Source organism: Taudactylus pleione, unplaced genomic scaffold (genome assembly GCF_031769625.1).
Source record: "Taudactylus pleione unplaced genomic scaffold, aTauple2 ptg000155l, whole genome shotgun sequence".
NCBI classification, from domain to species: domain Eukaryota; kingdom Metazoa; phylum Chordata; class Amphibia; order Anura; family Myobatrachidae; genus Taudactylus; species Taudactylus pleione.
The window spans coordinates 9,841,082-9,860,548 of NW_028284557.1; the positions used below are offsets into that span (position 1 = coordinate 9,841,082).

Sequence of the window (19,467 nt, forward strand, 5' to 3'; positions counted from 1 at the left end):
TTACTTCAATTTAACCCTGACTACCTGTCACTCATTTTGTGGAGAAATCCTCTCTGTGACAAGTTTCACTAAACCATCACCGTGCGTACGCAGTGTGGCTTTGACTCATGTGCAGTGGCAAAAAATCACTCCACCGCGTTTAACATTGACATTTTGTCCATCTCTCAATCAGGCCCAAAATGTTATAAAAACTCTCTAATTTGGCCCATGTATGGAGCTTGGAGCTGCTAGAGTACAAGGGCGTTCCACACTCATTAATACAGAAGTGAATGGTGCGAATAAGGGAACAGGAAGGTTTTGGTATGTACACATAAAAAAATTGCTTAAACCACTCCTCTGATTGCATAGGTATAAAAAAAAGACTAAGCATGGTTTTAAATGAGTCCTCAGTTCACAACACCTGTCATAAAGCAGTACCTATTATAGTATTAACTTTTAATAGCTATTTATTGCCTTATCACATTCTTCACATTTAATAACAACCTTAATTAATAGGGATTAACAATTATTTACAGTAGGTATATATACTATAAGTTTGGACGTGATATAATAATTTGTTTTCCTTGTGTATGAGTGACTAGGCATAGCCGTCTGTGGTTAGGGGGAAGGGGCAGAACAGTAAAAAGGCTCCTTCTTTCATCCCAAGTGTAATCCCTGAATTGTCATTGTTTCCTAGTGCACGTAGGCAGAGCCTGAAGACTTAACAACTGAACATTGCATTGTACTGTAACATCATGCTCAATTATAACTTTCAACATTCCCAATATAAAATTCAGTATATATTCGGTAACTCCCCTGGTACAACAGGGACACATTGCTGCCAATCTACTTGGCTCTACCACATTGTTTCTGGTAAAACTAGGACTGTCCTATAAAAAATGGGACTGTAGAGATATGTTTTATATGTGAAAGTCCTTAAAAAAGGATTTAGTGGGCATATCAGTGAGGAACAAATATGTGAGCATATATTATTTATCAAAAATCAGTAAAAATTATTATTGGTTACTGAATACTCCACCAACAATCACCCCTATTCCAAAGACACTGGTGTCATATACCAACCCTACTTATGCAATCAGCTAACATAGTCAATGAAAGGAAGTGGTATATTGTTTATATGGTTTTAGTGCAGATGTCCATCTTTGAACAACATTCAAATCACCCCTTCTGCCATATGCCCTTAGCCATAAGAGTATACAACCGTATACAACAAGTATGTTGGGATTTTCAATAGTAGACCAGAGGACCAGTGTTTCCATTGCTTATTCCCTACAGGAAACTCCAGATATGTTATACTCCTTTTATTCCAGAGCTAAAACCCGGGTTATTGCAGGGTTAACCCGGGTAGCTCCTTGGTGTAAAAAGGGACAGGATTGGATTCCCGGTTTGAGTGACCCAGCAATCCAACCCAGGTAACTTGCAGGGTTTAACACGGGAATAACCCATGAAACCCTGCAGTAGGTAGAAAAGCGGTATTACTAACTTTTATCACTGCAGACCCGGCTCCGGTGTGAACGGCGCCGACTCGGGAATATCCTGAGTCAGCGCCGGATAAATTTCGGGTTTGATTCGGTTTGGAACCCTGTTCCAACCTACGGGTCAGGCCCGGAACTTAGGTAGAAAAGCGGTATTACTAACTTTTATCATGCATTGTCCATTGATCATTTCTTAGAACTTGTATGTCAATCTAAAATATTATTATTATTATTATTATTATTATTATTATTATTAATAATATTATTATTAACCAAAGTTCATAATATACAAATAGCCATGCAATATAATTACATTTCAGGCTTTCATTATAAAATGTGTCATAGCCATTTAGTGATGTAATTATGGATTAAGGTACCTCTTCGATTATAATTTATGTATGAGCAATGCCAATGTTTTGTAATAGTCCACAGCTTCTTTCCATATGACTATGACACAAGGGGCGTTATTTCAATTGCTTTGTCTGACATGCAGATTACAATAGAATAAAAAATTAAATAAGTGCTTACTAATTATGAAGTCAATTGGCAAGCATCTGTGTTTAGTGATTTTGTCTTGAAGGTGTGACATTTTAGTGTTGCATGTATAATCAGCCTTCATTTAACATCTTGCTCCGTATGTATATACATCTTTGTGTCATTACTGAGAATACAAGCTAAGTTATAGACATACAGTACATGTCATAGACAAATTAACTGTCTGATGTGTAACACAGTGCAACTGTCACAGCTAATACCATTAAGGGGGAAAATTTGAGTATGATAAAACTAAATGGAGCAAATTCAGCTAGTCAATGAGCTACATGTGAATGAGAACAGTGACCAGTCATAATTTCTTTGTGCTGTATTTTGTGTTGTATTATGTAATGGTATATTTTTACTTGTCTTGTAATGTTCTTGTTTACAAATTATTGGGAACAGTGTCGTTCCATGGCCCTGTCACATGTAACAGATGTAAATCTATACCTAGTTTGGTTACATAGAACTTAGCGTCTATGGCAGAGGTTCCAAAACCCTGCCATTACAGTCTACATTTTAAAGATATCCATGCTTGAGTACAGATGGTTAAATCAAATTGACTGAGGTACTAATTAAGTCACCTGTGCTAAAGCATTGATATCCTCAAAACATGGACTATAATAGTGTATTTTGAGAACCTCTGATCTGTAGTCTAGAACACAGGTTCTCAAACTTGATCCTAAGGACCCCAAACAGTGCATGTTTTTAAGGTCTCCTCACAAAATCACAAGTGACATAATTATCTCCACCTGTGGATCTTAAAATGTGTCAGTGAGTAATGACTACACCTGTGCCCCTGCTGGGTGACCTGCAAAACGTGACCTGTGTGGGGTCCTGAGGACCGAGTTTGAGAACCACTGGTCTACAAAGTATTCCAAATGCTTCAGTGCCTAGTTCTGACCATTAGAATTTCTAGGGAAAGCTATGGCGGACCCCAAATCTTTGATGATCTTATAACATGTTTGATACATGAAAATATAATTACAAGTGACTTTTGTGCATTCTGCTTTTCCAAAAATACCACAGACCACACATTTAAAATGTATTATATTATTACACAATTATAGTATAAGTATGTGTGCTAGTTAAAAAAACCAAATTGAGGCTCATTCAAGAAAACTGGTGCAAAGAACAAAATACTGTTTTCCAAAGATAGCAATCAGATTTAATTTCCTACATTCATACTTGCCACTCTCTTCTGCCTCCCCACCAGGAGATACCTGAGGGGAGGACCAAGTGGGATATCCACACAGCATGTTGTTGTGATTTGCATCATCACAGCTCCCCACATCACAATGCTGCAATTTGTGCCATTGTGCAGTGGTTTGCGGAGTCACCATGACACAAATTGCATCATCAAGGTCATAGGCCACCACTGCGCTTAAAAAATAACAGTTCAAATCCAACTGATTGCTATGAGTAATGTCTACTTGTTTCCCTTAATTATTATTTCTAGTGTAACCCAATTTACCTCGGCCAGTATAGTGGCATAGTGGTTAGCTTGTGCTGCCTGATAGTCTGTGTAGTTTGTATGTCCTTCCCATGTTTGTGAAAGATTCCTTCTACAGTTTAAACACAAACACATAGTTAAGTGGCTTCTCGTAAACTGACATAATTTTTTTACTCTCCATACGGCCGTTGTGATTACATTTGCTAAGGAACATAGGGTCTAATTCACTACAGATCGCAACTGCGATCACGGCTGCGATTACGCACGCAGACTCAGTGCCATGACATGCGAATCCATTGCGATCGATCTGCCATCACAGCACTACATGAGGACGCCCACTTTACCTTACACACATCCGCAATACTTAGCAAGACTGTGAAACCATCGGTAACATCGAGTAACATCGGAGCCTCATGCACACTTGCACAAGTCCAGACCTTACTTAGGAATTGCTAAACTGCCTGTACGCAGCGAGAGCTCAAGCTGCGTAGGGCATCACAGTCGATAATTTATGCACACCTCTGCAGCGCCGTTCGAATGCCCTGGCACGTCTGCATTTGCTGACTACCCCCCATCACCTCCTACAAACTGCACTTCCTGTCAATCACTCTGCGATGGTTCTATATAGTATCTGGGATCGCAGTCCTGATCACAGTGGCAGGTTCGCACACTGTGATGCATATGCATAACGCAACAATCGGCCGATAGCATGCGTAATCGCAGTTGCAATCCTTGCTGAATCAGAACCATAGTTCAGTCTAAAACTGGTGCCAACAGCAGATATATAAGAGAGGATACGTTTACTATCCCTGCAGATGGGATTTAGCGGTCAGAATATCTGCGTCTGCAACCTGACCACCGGAAACCCGAAAGTAAGTAGCGAGGTTAGGGGGAGGGTTAGCATTAGAGTTAAGCACTATTGGAAGGGTTAGGCGCTAAGGGGGGAGGGTTAGGTTTAGGGTATGGGGAGCGGTAGGTTAGGTTTAGGCACTAGTGGTGAGGTTAGAAGGCACCGAGAAGGAATGGTTTGGGTAGGAAGAGGGGGAGGGTTAGGATACTGATCGACAGGTGTTGGAATCCTAACCCTGTTGGGATGCCGGCATCAGAATTTTGAATGCCGGGATCCCAGACGCCGGCGTCTCATACCCATTCCATCAGGGTTGCACGATTTAAATCAAGCGATTTCAATCAAATGATTAAATCATGATTTAAATCATCTGGGTTGCACAATTTAAATCAAATGATTTAAATCAAATGATGTAATTGTAGCCCTGGATCGTGCACAAAGATGCAACTGCACAATCATGAGGTCGTACAAGTGTGGAATAAGCTGTTAGATGATCTTGGAGAGATTGGACACCACAGCAATGTAGTAAAGATGGCACAGGCAAGAGCTAAAATTGCACTCACAGATGCCCACTTGCTGGCTAATCTACTTGATCCTAGGTACAGGGAAAAAAAGCTTAGTCCTGCTGAAATTGAGACTACTATAGAGTTTGCTCATGCCAATAATCATCTAATTATGCTGGTCATCATCAACTTTCATGCACCCATAAAACCATTTGCACCATACATGTTTGAAGTGGACACTTTACGCCAAGTATCTCCTCTAGCCTGGTGGATGTCCAACGCAGCTCAACTTCAGTTAGACACTTCTGTAGTAAATCTTCTAAAGCAGATGTTCACCGCAGTTTCATCAAGTGCAGGAATTGAAAGGATTTTTTCAACGTACGGTTTTGTACAATCCAAAACATGCATCAGATTAGGAAATGAAAAAGCAGCTAAGCTGGTTGCATGCTACAGAGCTTTTTGAGGACAAATGTGAGGACATGGACAAAGACATGTACATATTTCACTCAGACTCAAACAACTGAGTTGAGTGAAATTCAGAGCCTAATTTTACTTCTCGATGCAACTGTTTAGTGTGTATTTATTCTATTACTGTGTTCATTTTGTTACTCTTCTCACTTCAAAAATTGTTCATGTATTGCTAAAACAAGGTGTAAACATCTAAAATTAAACAGTTTACTTTAAAAAAAAATGTTAATAAAAATATCCTATTTAAATCAAAAAAATTATTTAAATCAAATGAGGCAGATTTTTTGCAACCCTGCATCCCATATAAGAAATGTGGACCCCTATATATAAGTGATATGGATGACTGGGGGACATCCCCCTTTCCGTTTTTTTGTTTAGTGATACCAGTATGTTGATGGTATATGGACACCAGAAGATGGGTGACATAAGTGATATTGCCACCGATGCATTGGTGACATAAGTGATATTGACACTTGTATATAGGTGACATAGATACAGATACATGGGTGCCATAGGTGATATAGATACATGTACATGGATGACTAAAATTATATTTTTGGTGTTATTCTTCAGTACTGGAGATTGTACACCTAGAGGAGGTTTAGGCAAACACTAAACCTCATCTAGGGGTACCCTCTCCTGTGTCAGAGAATAACACAAAAATATATCCACTATTTCACCATGGGAAGTTACTTACTCTCCAGGCAGCAGAACACCAACTCACCCTACCCTACATATTTACCCTAAAGGTGCCAGGCAGACTACTTTTTTTTAAAGTTGATAGTAACATATGTACATTAGTGACATAGATAATATGGATAACTGTACGTGGGTGGTCTAGGTAATATGGATTCCTGCACATGGGTGGCATAAATTAATGGACATGTTCATATGGGTGACATATTTGATATTGGCATATAGATGTGACAGAAGTGATATCAACACCTATACATACAGTAGTACATGTTTTTTTTTTAAACACTTATAATACCTACATACTGGAGGAGGTGTTTGCTTTCTTCTTCCATCTCTTTCCAAGCAGGCAATTGCAGCTTACTATTTTTTACATGTTCTTCAATTTTCTTTTGCAATCCAATGTTTGACTGCTCCAGGAGACGGCAATGCTTCACAAATTCAGCCAATCTTTCGTTAAGCTGTCTCATTGTCCCCTTGGGATCAACTACCAGGCAGCCAGTCTCTGCTGACATGATGATAGACTCTTCCATGCAAAAAAATCAGAATATTGTTAATACCATGCATTCATTGGCATTGTATTAATTTACCTCATGTGCACCATTTAGAGTAGAGCCTTATAGACTATATAGAGTATTCTGGAACCCTTTAATTTTGATGCACTTTGGTGCAATTTTTGAGGTTAGACAATGTTACATGTAATTGTTACCTAACATGAAGTCCTTTCACAAATGCCATCAATACAGCACAGGAGAATATACCATGAATTAAGTATTAAAAGGAATAATGGAAATGTTCACAGGAAGTGAGTAATTGTAATTAGAATTATTTTAATACGCTGGACTGGCTAATTGGTGGGACTTAATGATGGTGGACTGCATCCCACTGGAACGTCGCTGAACTTTATAAATAAGATTCAAATTTCAACAGTTCTAGTCCTGTCAGTACTTCAGCCATAACTTTATATATAAATAAATACATATACATAGTAAAAGTAGTAATAAGTAATGTAATTGTCCTCTTTGGTTATTGGAATTGTCGGAAACCATGTAGCAGTTGCAAAGTGATTGATACACAAGAGAAAAGTAACTGGAAATTATTATTATATTGTCATATTGTACTAGTTCTACTCTGCACAGTCTGTGTATATGTTTCTTTTACACTGTAGCTTACATTAGCTGTACAAGTACAGATCAGACATTAGCATAACTTATTCACTCTTTGATCCTTTGATGATTAAATAAATAAGAACAAATTAAATCTTCATAAGTAGTTTTTGGATAGTATTGTTATTAGGTTGAACTTAAAAGAGCAATAAGCACACCTCAGGACATGTACTTGAGATTTACATGTTCTCCTTTTATATGTCTATTAGGATCTTGCACATAGCACTAATAAATTTGTTTCATTATTATACTTTTTTTTATCATTTGCGCCTTAAGAGTTCTCTATCATAGAACCTTACATTGGACAAGAACATAAAGAATTTGAAATACAATATAATATATCAAATAAATTTGTTAATTTTTCTTGCTCAGAATGTTTCTCATACAACTATAAACAAGTAGTATTTGTGCTAAGTGTACAACAGGCATACCAGTGAGTATACTTAAGACAGGAACACACTATAACATTTTCTGTCCAATCTGGCTGGTTGGAACTTAAATCTGGTGATGTATGGGAACAAATGACAATCGAATATTTGCTCCAAAACATCAGAAAACGGACAGAAACGGTAATTCGGACAAATTGGTTAAATCAAACAGATTGTTTAAATTGTATTTAACCAATTTGTCTCTACTACGATTTTTGTCTGTAATAATATAGTAATTTGTTATATGCACAAGAGAGAATACTGCATTAATAGAAATTAAGAAATGCAATAGTAACATCCATAAAAAGATAATTAAATATAAACATCTTTTCCAACAAACCGATGGTACTCTTCTTTCCTGCAGTAGTCTAAATGAGAAATAAGTAATGCAAATATACGGTCGTGATGATATAATACATCTACAAAACAAATTAATTATATATTAAAAACTGTAGGGGTCAATATACAAGGTACCCATGAGAAGCTGATAGTGTTAATATTTTCATTATCATCATACATTTTTCCTCCAGCCTACGCTTCCTAGGAGGTGTATCTGGGAATATGTCCTTGTCTAATTATGTAGTGCTTATGTTAACATGCCCTAACAGTACCCATTTTACACTTGCTTGCAGCACACATTCTTCCTCTCCAGACATGAGGGGATAACAATATGTGATATGCAAACACCACAACACCACACTTATACTCTAGACTTAATTATTATTGCTATTCTGCTACACACTTTACCAAAATAAAGGCACCACACCAACCCAACATGCCCTGAGCACTGTATAATATAATTCTTTCACATTCTATACAGGCTTAGGATAGGACACCACGCTTACTCAACATGAGCTGATCACTATTGTGGGCCTAGGTTCAAGGGGGGAGGCATTGGCCTGTGCAACAGCTGGGACCCATAGACAAGCCAGGGCCCAAGTAATCAGTACCAACATCCCCTCTTGGCACCCCTGATCATCATTACATAATTAATTTATACTGTATTCAAACATTGGACATTTCAACCCAACATAATTCACAACTTAATAAAATATTAACACACTCACTGTAAGCACACATAAGACTTTATGCTTACCTATCATGATAGAATTCTTTTGTACTGTACAGACAGGATATTACATTCAAACAGTATAACCTGAACACTAGGCACGGTCATAATACAATTCAGTTACTCTATGCAGGCCTAGGACACTATACCTACCAAGTGGACATGATCATAACACAATTCTATTATTTTGAATACAGACATATGTTTTTGGTAGTGTATGTGTTTTGGAGTTACTTGTATTCTATTATATTTTTGTATGTTTATTTTACATATCACACATTACAGAAGTGTATTTGACTTTCTGGTGGTGCTATTTTATAGTGACACATATCTCTCATGTTTGCTTGGAAGAGATAGGCTTGTGGGATGATGGGTTAGGTAACATTTTTCTTCCTTCCTTGCTGTTCTGTGAATATTAAATCTTATGTCTTAAGGTAATATTGTAAAAAAAAAACATTTTGCTGCTATTATGGAATGTACAGGGTTTTGGTGTGAAACCTGTCACCCTCCAGCTTCTGTGGAACTACACATCCCAGCATGCCCTGCCACAGGTTTTGCTGGGATGTGTAGTTCCACAGCAGCTGGAGGGCCGTACGTTCCCCACCCCTAATGGTACTAAAACACATCAAAATAAAATATAACCTTGATGTATTTTGTTTTATGGAGACACACTTGGTGGAAGGAAAATGTATTTCACTTAAGAAACCATGGGTGCCTGTCTTGATCTGTATACATCATTTTCTGTGACAACCAGAGCATAGATACTGTACAGTATGTCTTTCTTAAAGCTACACCATTATTATTTATTGGTAGATTGTGTTCCTCCTCCATACAATGTACTCAGAGGTGCAGTGAATGTATGTATAATCTATTGCCTGACATGCTTGTTGTGTGCATGGCAGACTTCAATAATGTTTTGAATGCTGATATTGACAGGTGGAGGGAATGGGGCTGTTGGCTCCCAAAGGCATTCTACTTTGGGACACTTTGTTGGGACCTGAGAATAGTTTGTTAACTCAGTTTTCTTGCTTTTCAGCCTTTTATCATACCCTCTTTTTCTACATACTGAACTTTCTACAAACTGTAGCCAGCATATATTTGTGTTATATATGACCTGATATTTATGTGCATTATTGGATGAACTGCTTTATAAAAGAAATATATAGGATGTTACACAATGAAATCAGAGAGAAAATAACACTGCTGTCTGCTATTTGAGAGAGCCGCTCTGTATAGTGGTGTTCCAACATTTTGCTACTTAGTTATATATTAATATTTGTTTGTTTGTTGCAAAACCTGGTAACAATTTATAAAGGGTTTAGCTCAGCTATTGAGGATTCTGTAGCTTTGTCATATTAGCGCCCTATAGATATGTAAGCACAAAAGTTTGTTTCTACAGGACAAGATTTTTGCCTCAAATGAATGGTCAGCACCAATATTGTTCTAAATGTGAGCTTGAGCAAAGCAGCTGTGATTTACAGTCAGACATTTCAGACTATGAGCGAGCAAATTGTAGTGACAGACTATTGGGCTATTTGACATGAGCAGAGAACGCTAGCATGATGTTCCTGGCAATTATAGATATTGTGGGAATCAAGTGCTTTTCAATGAAATACCAAGTGTTTTTTATCAATACTATGAAATGCTGTACACTCACAGGTACAATACAGTTTGTTGTTGCTGACCTGCTTGTCTATCTAGCAGGGTTTGTTTGCCTGCACACTCTTGGAAATGAGTATATTTTGACTCCTCCTTATATTGGAGGATGTGGAATATACTATTGCTTCCTTCCCAAATGGAAAGGGGAAGGTGGCCTTGAGGAAGATGGACTCCTAATTGAAATATATAAGAAATAAATTGAATTTTGTGCCCCCAATTTACTGGAGACCTCTAATTATTTTTATAGGTCAGATATCCATGTTCTATGTTTTAGGCTTTGTTAGTTGTGCTCCATAAACCAAGGAAAAATCCTCAATATCCTGACTCATGCTGGGTAGTACGCATTGTCAGTGACATACTGGGTACACACTGCCCGATGTGGACAATATGTCATCCGATACACCAGATCACACAACATATCGTCTAGTGCGTACCCGGCTTTAGTGGTATATTTACTAAACAGTGGATTGTCTGTTTACTCACTTGCAGCTGCCATGATCAACTGCAGGGGAGGAAACTATTATCAGTGGACGAAAATGAGGAATTAGAGTGGATTTATTTATGTGAAGTGTTCAAATGGTTTGGGATTGGCCCATTCTACATCCACTGGATAAAACTACTTTTATTACAGTTCTGCGTTGAGGGTTTGTGTTAATGGATACATATCAGAGGGCCTGATTCAGAGCCGCTTGTAAGCGGCCGCTCGTTCGCTCCGAGCAATGTTCGCACATCTGCGCATGTGTACGGGTTGTAATGCGCATGCGCCAACCAGTCAGTGCGGTCAGAAATTGTGTGCTCGCAAAATAACGAATGCCTGCTAATTTGAGTGACAGAATGAGGCGTTTGTGGGTGGTAGCAGAGGAAGCTGCTTGAAAACGGGGAGTGTAGATCCGAACGCAGGCATGCCAAACGGTCAAAACGGGCGTTTTAAAGGTGTGCATAATTAACAAAGCAGCGTCATCGACCACGTCACTTGGTTGTCTTTTATCCTGAACTGCTCGCATGATTGCGGTAGGAAAATGCTACCACAAGAATAGCGAGCAGTTCATATGCCTTTCGATGTACTCGATTAAGCAAATAAATAGCGGAGATGATGTATGATGCGAGCGGCCAAGGGGTGTCTTTACAAAATAGCGAGCGCATGTTTCGTTCGCTCGCTCAGACATAGAGGCGTCAACAAACCGCAAAGAGCGAGCGCTCCATTTAAAATAGCCAGCCCCTTTTTCTGAACGAGCGTCCGCAAATAGCAACCGGCTCTGAATCAGGCCCAGAGTTCTTTGAGATAATTAGGGGCTATCTCCTGCTTTGTTTATGTTAGCTATGGAGCCCGTTTCATTTGTTATGTGTGTTACTATTAATATATGCACTTTTATGGCTATGCACAATGAGGATAAAATTGTGATATATGCAGATATTATGTGGTGGTGGGGGCTCACTAATCACTTTATTTCCTTGTTACTCCTGTTTAAAAAACAACTACAATAAGTCTCATGCCTTCCCGCCTGTGGCGTCACTAGGGGGTACGGGCTGCACCAGGTGACACCTTCCGAGGGGGTGACACCAAAAGAGCAGAGATGTGTTGCTATTTTGGTGTCACCCCCTTGGATGGTTTCACTGAGCGATGAACAGCAGTGCCACATCATCCACTGCGATGGGAGAGGCTGGGGGCTTCTCAGCAGCTTCCAGAGCGCTGGGCAAGCCTCCAGGGTGATGAGGATGGTAACATGACATGCGATAACACCCCCGAAACAGCACAAATCAGGGGGCGTACTGTTGCATGCACAAGGCTATGCCCCCTTTTGTGCGCGGGTATGGAGGTACCACATTGGATGTAACCACCTGTTGTGTCACCTCTGCATACAGATGAATGTCTTCCTGCTCATATACAAATTTATACTGACAGAAATTATGTGCTAAAATTCCAAAATATGTGGCAAAAGTGACTGGTTTCTTACTATGCAATTCCGCTTATGACTCTGCCCTAGGCCGCCCATCATATTTTCTCTGCTTTAATTCTGATATTTACTTTTTTAATAAAATGACTAGTAATAGTTCTTTGTGTACTTCCTCATAGCTGTGTAACCCTAACCTCCCCCAGGAGTGCCTAATCCTAACCCTCACCCCTAGGGGTGCCTAACCCTAACCTCCCCCCCAAGACCTAACCCCACTACGCTCTCTAAACCTAACCCTCTCCCCCCCACGACTAACGCCACGGGCGCCCCGGACTTACCTCGTTCATGCTGGCGTCCTTCGGCATTCCGGTGTCGGAATTAATATAGGGGGTCGGTATTTCAATGCCTATCTTAAGACCCTTGTCGGGATTCGGATGTCGGTATTGAGACCGGCGGCCGCATAACTACATCCCATGGTGATATTGTATGTGATAAATATTATTATATTTTTGTTAGTTTGTGTATCCTATTTTGTTTTTTTGTATGTCAATAGTAATAAAAAAAATATCAAAATACAGACCTACTGTCTGTTAAATTCATATATGACCTGATCACATTAAGGCAAATCTATTAACCACTATGCAAAATAAAAAACAAAAGCTATTTAACATTAACTGACCACAGGACATGATTATATTTTAAATCTAATGAATTTAAGAAATTTAAATAATACAGAAGATACGACCAGCTAATTACAATTTCTGCACAGGGCAAGAAAGTGTTACTGTTATGTGCTAATAACATTGTCATGCATAATATTGGTATTATAGTGTTGTTTGTCATTGACAGCTGAATGATCTCTATATCAAGCTCTGTGCCAGAGAAGAGAAAATGGTATACCTAAAACAAAGGATGAAATAAAATGTGTGAAAATACCTTGGAAGTGGCTGTTGTGTGATGTGTTCCGCCTGAGTAAGATCATGCACTACTGTTACAAGGAGCTGTCCATGCTAGCATTAAACTTTAATTCATTACTACTTCGTAAATGAACACATGAACTTTGATTCCTTCATACGTTTTATTTATCTTGGGAGGAACCAGTATCCATTTTTAATCTTACAAATACCTGTTATGTTTTTATTGACATTGGCAATTGCCAGGCATTATATCTGTACATTTTTTCTTTTAATTTTGTCTGTACCTGATCTCCCTTGAATGCACATTTGTTGACTGTAAAGCTTATTAAATGAAATGGTACAAATAATACAATGTGTAGCAATCTATTGTAACCAGTGAGACATTACCCATCACTGACTAATATATTGCACAATTTAAATAAGGGTTAATAATAAGGTATTAGTGCCACAACATTTATTGTAATCGGATTGCTGTAGAGCAGGGATGGGGAACCTCAGGCCCGGGGGCTGTATAATGCCTGTGGTTTAATCTGGCCCTTGGAGCTTATTTCTGCTAGCCTCATCTGGCTAGCAGGGTGCCTAGAATGGCACCCTGCAGCCAGAATCTATGCAGCAGCGCCACCTGGAGAATCCTTAGGACCCCTCAGACAGTCACACCGCTGCCCTTACAGCTCCCCAGAGCATCCTCAGGATGCTCCGGGCATTGCTGTAATCACCGCAGATTGTGCCCCGCCCCTGTGTGATGTCACATGGAAGGCATGGCCTGCACCGGGCCCGCGAATAATGTTATATATATCAAAATGGCCCTTGGCAGAAAAAAGATTCCCCACCCCTGCTGTAGAGGATGGAATGAGCAGCTACCCTATTCTCTGTTTTAATTATATTTGTAAGAGTATAGACTAAGAAGTAGGAAGAGAATAGAAAGGGCAGCAGTCTATGTTAATTGTTAAAACACCCCATCTAATTAAAAGTCTAGATCCCCCTTCAGGTCAGCATTTAGCAGCTGAGCCGTTGGAAGGCCTGCTCCGAGCAGCTCCCCATCTCAGCGCTCTGCTCAACCAAATGGATGTAAGGCAGGACGTGACGTCCCACATACTGGGGGAGACTGGGAGTAGCTTGAGCAGTAAAGAGGAGGTCTTTAACCGCTTCACTGATGAGGGTTCTTTCACCCTTGTGCTGAGGCCACTTTCTGACGCTAGCACTCGTCACATTCCAATATCACTATTATGCGATACCTACACAAATGATACCTTGTTTTTATCAGAATACTTTATATTTTTAGAAAATAATATTAGTCTTTAAACCAAATGACCAAAAAAGTAACCAAAAGCAACCATGATTTTTTTTGGTCTGATAAACACCACAAATATATATTTTGTGTTTTTTCTTTCGCAAATAATCCACTTTTCTAAAAAAATAAAAAGCAGGATGGGGCATACTCAATTAGGAGCGGGGTTTTTGATTTTTTTCAGCGTTGGGAGGTTTTTTTTGCGCACCTCCAGAGCACGACCAATTTTTCCTACAATCCATATTTTTAGGTTGGGAAATGCTCTGGGACCCCAGTGGCACCGTCCTCCTAATGTCTAATTAAGCAATAAGAAGTTTCCAATTAGCTTAGTTAGTCAGTAAATACTCACCTTCCGAAGTGCTGTCTTCTCCCTCCAACGTCGGGATCTGGCCTCCTGCAGCAGCGGTGTGTGCAAGTATGTTGTGTAGTATGTGTAACTGTGTGTAAGTGTGTGTGACTGTGTGTAAGTGTGAGTGACTAGTTTGAGTGTCTGTGTGAGTGTGACCCCTGTGTTTGTCTGAGAACCCAGCGGAGGCAGCTGCAGGGAGAACTACAAGGGAGAGCTTCAAGGTCATGCCCCTGCCCCACAAGGTCATGGCTCCATTGTGGGCATGTGCACACAGGGGAACTGTTTGGTGCACTGAGTGTCACCAACCCCAGTGACGCTACTCATTGAATGCATGCCTACTTGCAGAGCCTTGTGCATGCTGCAGACCCAGACATGCACAACTATAGGTAATGCAGAGCTGTACGCATTTCAGATGCCTCTCTTGCAACTGAATGGGCCTAATTCTGCTGTAACATGCCATTCACGCATAAGCAATGTTCAGTAAGGGTATCAATGGAATTGTGGATTATAAAGAATTGTCTGGAAACATTAATGCAGCTGTTTACAGATGTATCTTTTGCGCAACATATAAGGTTGATGCAAAGTGCTCACTAATGATGATGATAACGGGTATCAAAGCAAGCGTGCCAACGAGCAATCCAGCCACAGAGAGGCAGACAAGTCTGCATATGTGCGATATATTATGCGTCTAGTTCTGTGCAAGCAATGCAGCAACAATTAAGGCCTACCTGTGTTCATCTCTGCACTGACCCGTAAAATGTATAATAACATCACTCCTTTATATAATTTATATATTTAACAACACCTTTAAAACAAATTGCATGGTATAATGCAGGTTTATTATAAAGGCATACAAATTATATTAAGCAAATTTTCATAACATTTTAAAGTGATCAAGAAAATAATTTCATATACTACAATATCTACCCATGTGCCTATTATTACCTTCATTAATATTATGCTTTAACACGTGCCAGTTAAAAAGATTTGCTAAATAACTATAATTTCCGAGTGTGCTGCAGTTCACATAAAGCACAATATTACTTAGTATAACACTGAAATGGAATGGTAAAATAAATATTGTTACATTTACTCAAGATGTATACAAAGTGAGAGATTATGGCCCTCATTCAGAGCCGCTCGCTATTTGCGGTCGTTCGTTCTAAAACAAGGGGTGGCTATTCAAATGAACCGTTCGCTAATTGCGGTCTGTTCACGCCTCTAAGTCTGAACGAGCGAGCAAAACTTGCGGTTGTAATTTTGAAAAATACGCCCCCTTGCCGCTCGCACCATACGTCATGTCCGCTATTTATTAGATTAATCGAGTACATCGAACAGCGTATGAACTGCTCGCTATTCTTGTGGCTGGTTTTTTCAACCGCTATTTTGAGAGCAGTTCTGAGTAAAAAAAAAACAAGTGACGTGGTCAATGATGCTGCTGTATTAATTATGCACTCCCTTAAAACGCCTGTTTTGACCTTTAAGCACGCCTGCGTTCGAAATTCCACACCCCCGTTTTCAAGCACCTTTCCCTGTTACCACCCACATACGCCTCCTTCTGTCACTCAAAATAGCAGGCATTCGCTATATAGCGAACAAACGATTTTCGGCCGCACTGACTGGTTCGCGCATGCGTATTAAAATCCGTACGCATGCGCAGATGTGCGAACATTGGTCAGAACGAACGAGCGGCCGCTTACGAGCGGCTCTGAATCAGGGCCCGTGTTCCTAGATGTTGTATGCTTTGCAGTTTGTAGCTGTACTCTATGACTATTTGTATCTAAATGAGTACAGTGGTTTATGCACATGTCAAGCAATGCATGACTAAGTGCATATTTAAAAGTCAAATCTTGCAGCCCTATGTGTGAACTTTTAAAGTATTGAGAAGTTTATTTGTTATAATCAGTCAAAAGACTAGTAGCAATTTGTATAATGTCACTAAAATTGTAACAATAACAAAACATCAGCTTACAGTACCGTATCTTGAATTTTTCAGAGCTGGCACTTTAACACCGTAATGTATACTAAAAACTTTTCAACACATTCACACTTCTGTGAGCATGATATAAAAACAATTCCCTATTGTTGTGTATTTACAGTACAGTAGTTACCTGGAATCTGCCAGGATGTAAAGTATCTGTATTTGTTTAATGCCCATCCCTATTGTGTTTATATTTTCTCCATACTGATCCATATAAACAAGAACAATCTTTCATACTTACGGATCCCTCGCTAGCTGTCTGAAGAAATGTCAGAAGTATTAGCTTAATGTTTTCAAATGTTCTTTAGTCTTATCCCATGAAATAAAAGAATGTCCTTAAACATGCTTCTTTAGAGATCTGCCACGCTGGAAACTATGGAAAGTGTACTTTCCCGAGAAAACAGCTTGTCAGAAATGTTCCCTTTGCTAAGAATGTCACTCATCAGGTTTTAACCAGTTTTTAAATCTCTTTTCTAATGGCTAAAAATCAGCAACTATATCATTATAAAACACAGTCAGTTTTAATGTAAGGACTGTTTTTTTTTGTATTGATATTGCAGTAATTTTTATGCATTGAACGTATGCTAAATATAAATCTAAAATTATAATATATTTTAAATGTTAAAATGTATGAGGAAAGTATACATACATAAAGAAATGTGATGGAGATACGGATGTGCGTACAGAAACACACAAGAAAAAGAGATATTGTGTGAATGTCTGTACCCAACAAAAACAATATAAAATCAATCGATACATTTATAGGCACTTATGTATTTCTAATAACCTCCGCTACTCACCACAATAACGGGGGTGCTGATCCCCGACAGCAAGAAACAACTAAGAAAAATGGAAGGGAGCGCTCGGTATAGAAGAAAATATATTTACTAAAGTATACATACATGTGAAAGTGAGAAACATTAAATCATTTTGATGTATGGTAGGTAAAGAGTTAAAGGAAGTAAATAGAGTCTACAACAGGACACATTGCTATTAACAGGCTGTTAATTTATAATGAAAGTCAATAATTACTTAATCAAACTTAGGTTATTCAACAACTGATAAGATAATTTTGCGTAATGTATTTTTGCATCATATCAAATTATCACTTGTATGTTTGCAATTGTAATATACCACAGCCGGGGTGGATTGATCAAGGCTTCACTCAGAGCTTTCACTGTGGGCTGCTGGTTCAAGGGGTCACTTGGTGCATTTTTTTTTAACAGTGCCTAAGATGCACATCTGGGCTGGCTTTAGCCAATTGCTTGTTGGCCTCAACATATGTATGCTTCTTGGGTGATACTCCCATTTCCTTCTCCAGCTCACAACCCAATGGATGGTGCAGGATGCTCTCTATATTGTATGACCATCAAGAGGATGTTCTGTATTGTATTGTGACTGCGTTGCTCTCTGTATTCTAACCTGGTTACTGTAATGCTCTATGTTTTGTAGAGCAGTCAATTGGATGCTCACTGTACTCTAAAGTGGTCACTGTGATGCTATCTGAATTGTATGTTGGTCACTGGGATGCTCTCTGTATTTTATGACAGGCACTGGGATGGTCACGGTATTGTATGGTGGTCACTGTAATATTTTCTTTACTTTATGGGAAAACTGACAACCACAATTTATGAAAGTATTTTAATGATATGAGAATATTATTCAATTTAAATGCCCTGTAAATATTGACAATTGGGAATAATTACAATAAAACTTAACTTTTATTCAAAACAACTAATAAAATATCCCATATGACATAAAAGAATAAAAAAGTATTTTTCTCTGTTGTTTATATATGATTAACCTAAACAATGCTTGTATAGTGTTCCCCGTCTTGGAGCCTTATATCAGTAACCAGATGAACACCAAATATGTCCAACAGATCAATGTCAATGTCTCTGGGAGCAGATCAACCAGCAAACCAAGCAGACACACTGACAGTTACACTCTTACACACCCTGTCACTTATCTCCTTTCAGGTTAAATCGCCCCAGGGGTAAACGATATGTCTGACTCTGCACTATATTCAGCAACAGAGTAGACAGCCGTGGACCCCTGGAGCTAGATACCTTCCTTACCTACTTTCATTTACTGTCGGGACCCCCTCTCTCTCATTCCCTGCCCTATGCCATTAGGTAAAGACGGGAAGTAGAAGAGGGAAGTCCTTCTAGTACAGTAAAACCTTTATCTATTTTATATTACATACACAACTACCACACTGCATCTACAGTGTGTAAAATAAAATTCATTGGGTGTGAAATACTTTGATTTAGGAGCATAAAGGGGGTTTTATATATCACACAGAAGTGCATTATAATGAATATGCAAATCTCAGAATCTAGATTATTCAATTTGCAGTTCTGCAGATAGACTCTGAGTAAGACTGAATTAGGGGTGTGACAAGCTTATTCATTGTATATAAAAATATGTTTTCTGTTTTTGCTTGACAAAGAACAAGATGTGGGAAGCATTTATCCTTCATAAATGAGCAATTATGTGGTTATAAAGATTTGCACATAACATAAAATTGGTCAGAGGTAACATAAGAAAATCACATCTGTTGCTGTTAATTATCTCATTGTTCACTTTATATTTTCACACTTGGTTAAAAGTGTTTATTATAGCTAGGGGAGTGCACAGGCTACTTTTCGTGTTTTGTGTTTTGGTTTAGGATCTGGATCTTTCTTCGTGTTTTGGATCTGGATTGGTTTTGCCAAAACCTCCCTTCCGTGTTTTATGTTTTGT

At 38.9% G+C, this 19,467-nt stretch overlaps 1 protein-coding gene across 2 annotated transcripts in view; it reads right to left on the reverse strand.

The window, feature by feature from the left end:
- Positions 1 to 17,077, reverse strand: part of KRT222 (keratin 222) — a 52,620-nt gene extending 35,543 nt beyond the window's left edge. The window contains exons 1-2 of one of the 2 annotated variants that reach the window (XM_088474745.1): positions 16,964 to 17,077; positions 6,276 to 6,499 (exon numbers count right to left, since the gene is read on the reverse strand). In XM_088474745.1, coding sequence (XP_088330871.1) covers positions 6,276 to 6,488 — 213 coding nt within the window. In that variant the 5' untranslated portion in view covers positions 6,489 to 6,499; positions 16,964 to 17,077. Of the gene's footprint in view, positions 1 to 6,275; positions 6,507 to 16,963 lie in introns of those variants that run through there. The other variant, XM_088474743.1, reaches the window with a different exon arrangement.
- Positions 17,078 to 19,467: the final 2,390 nt, after the last annotated feature.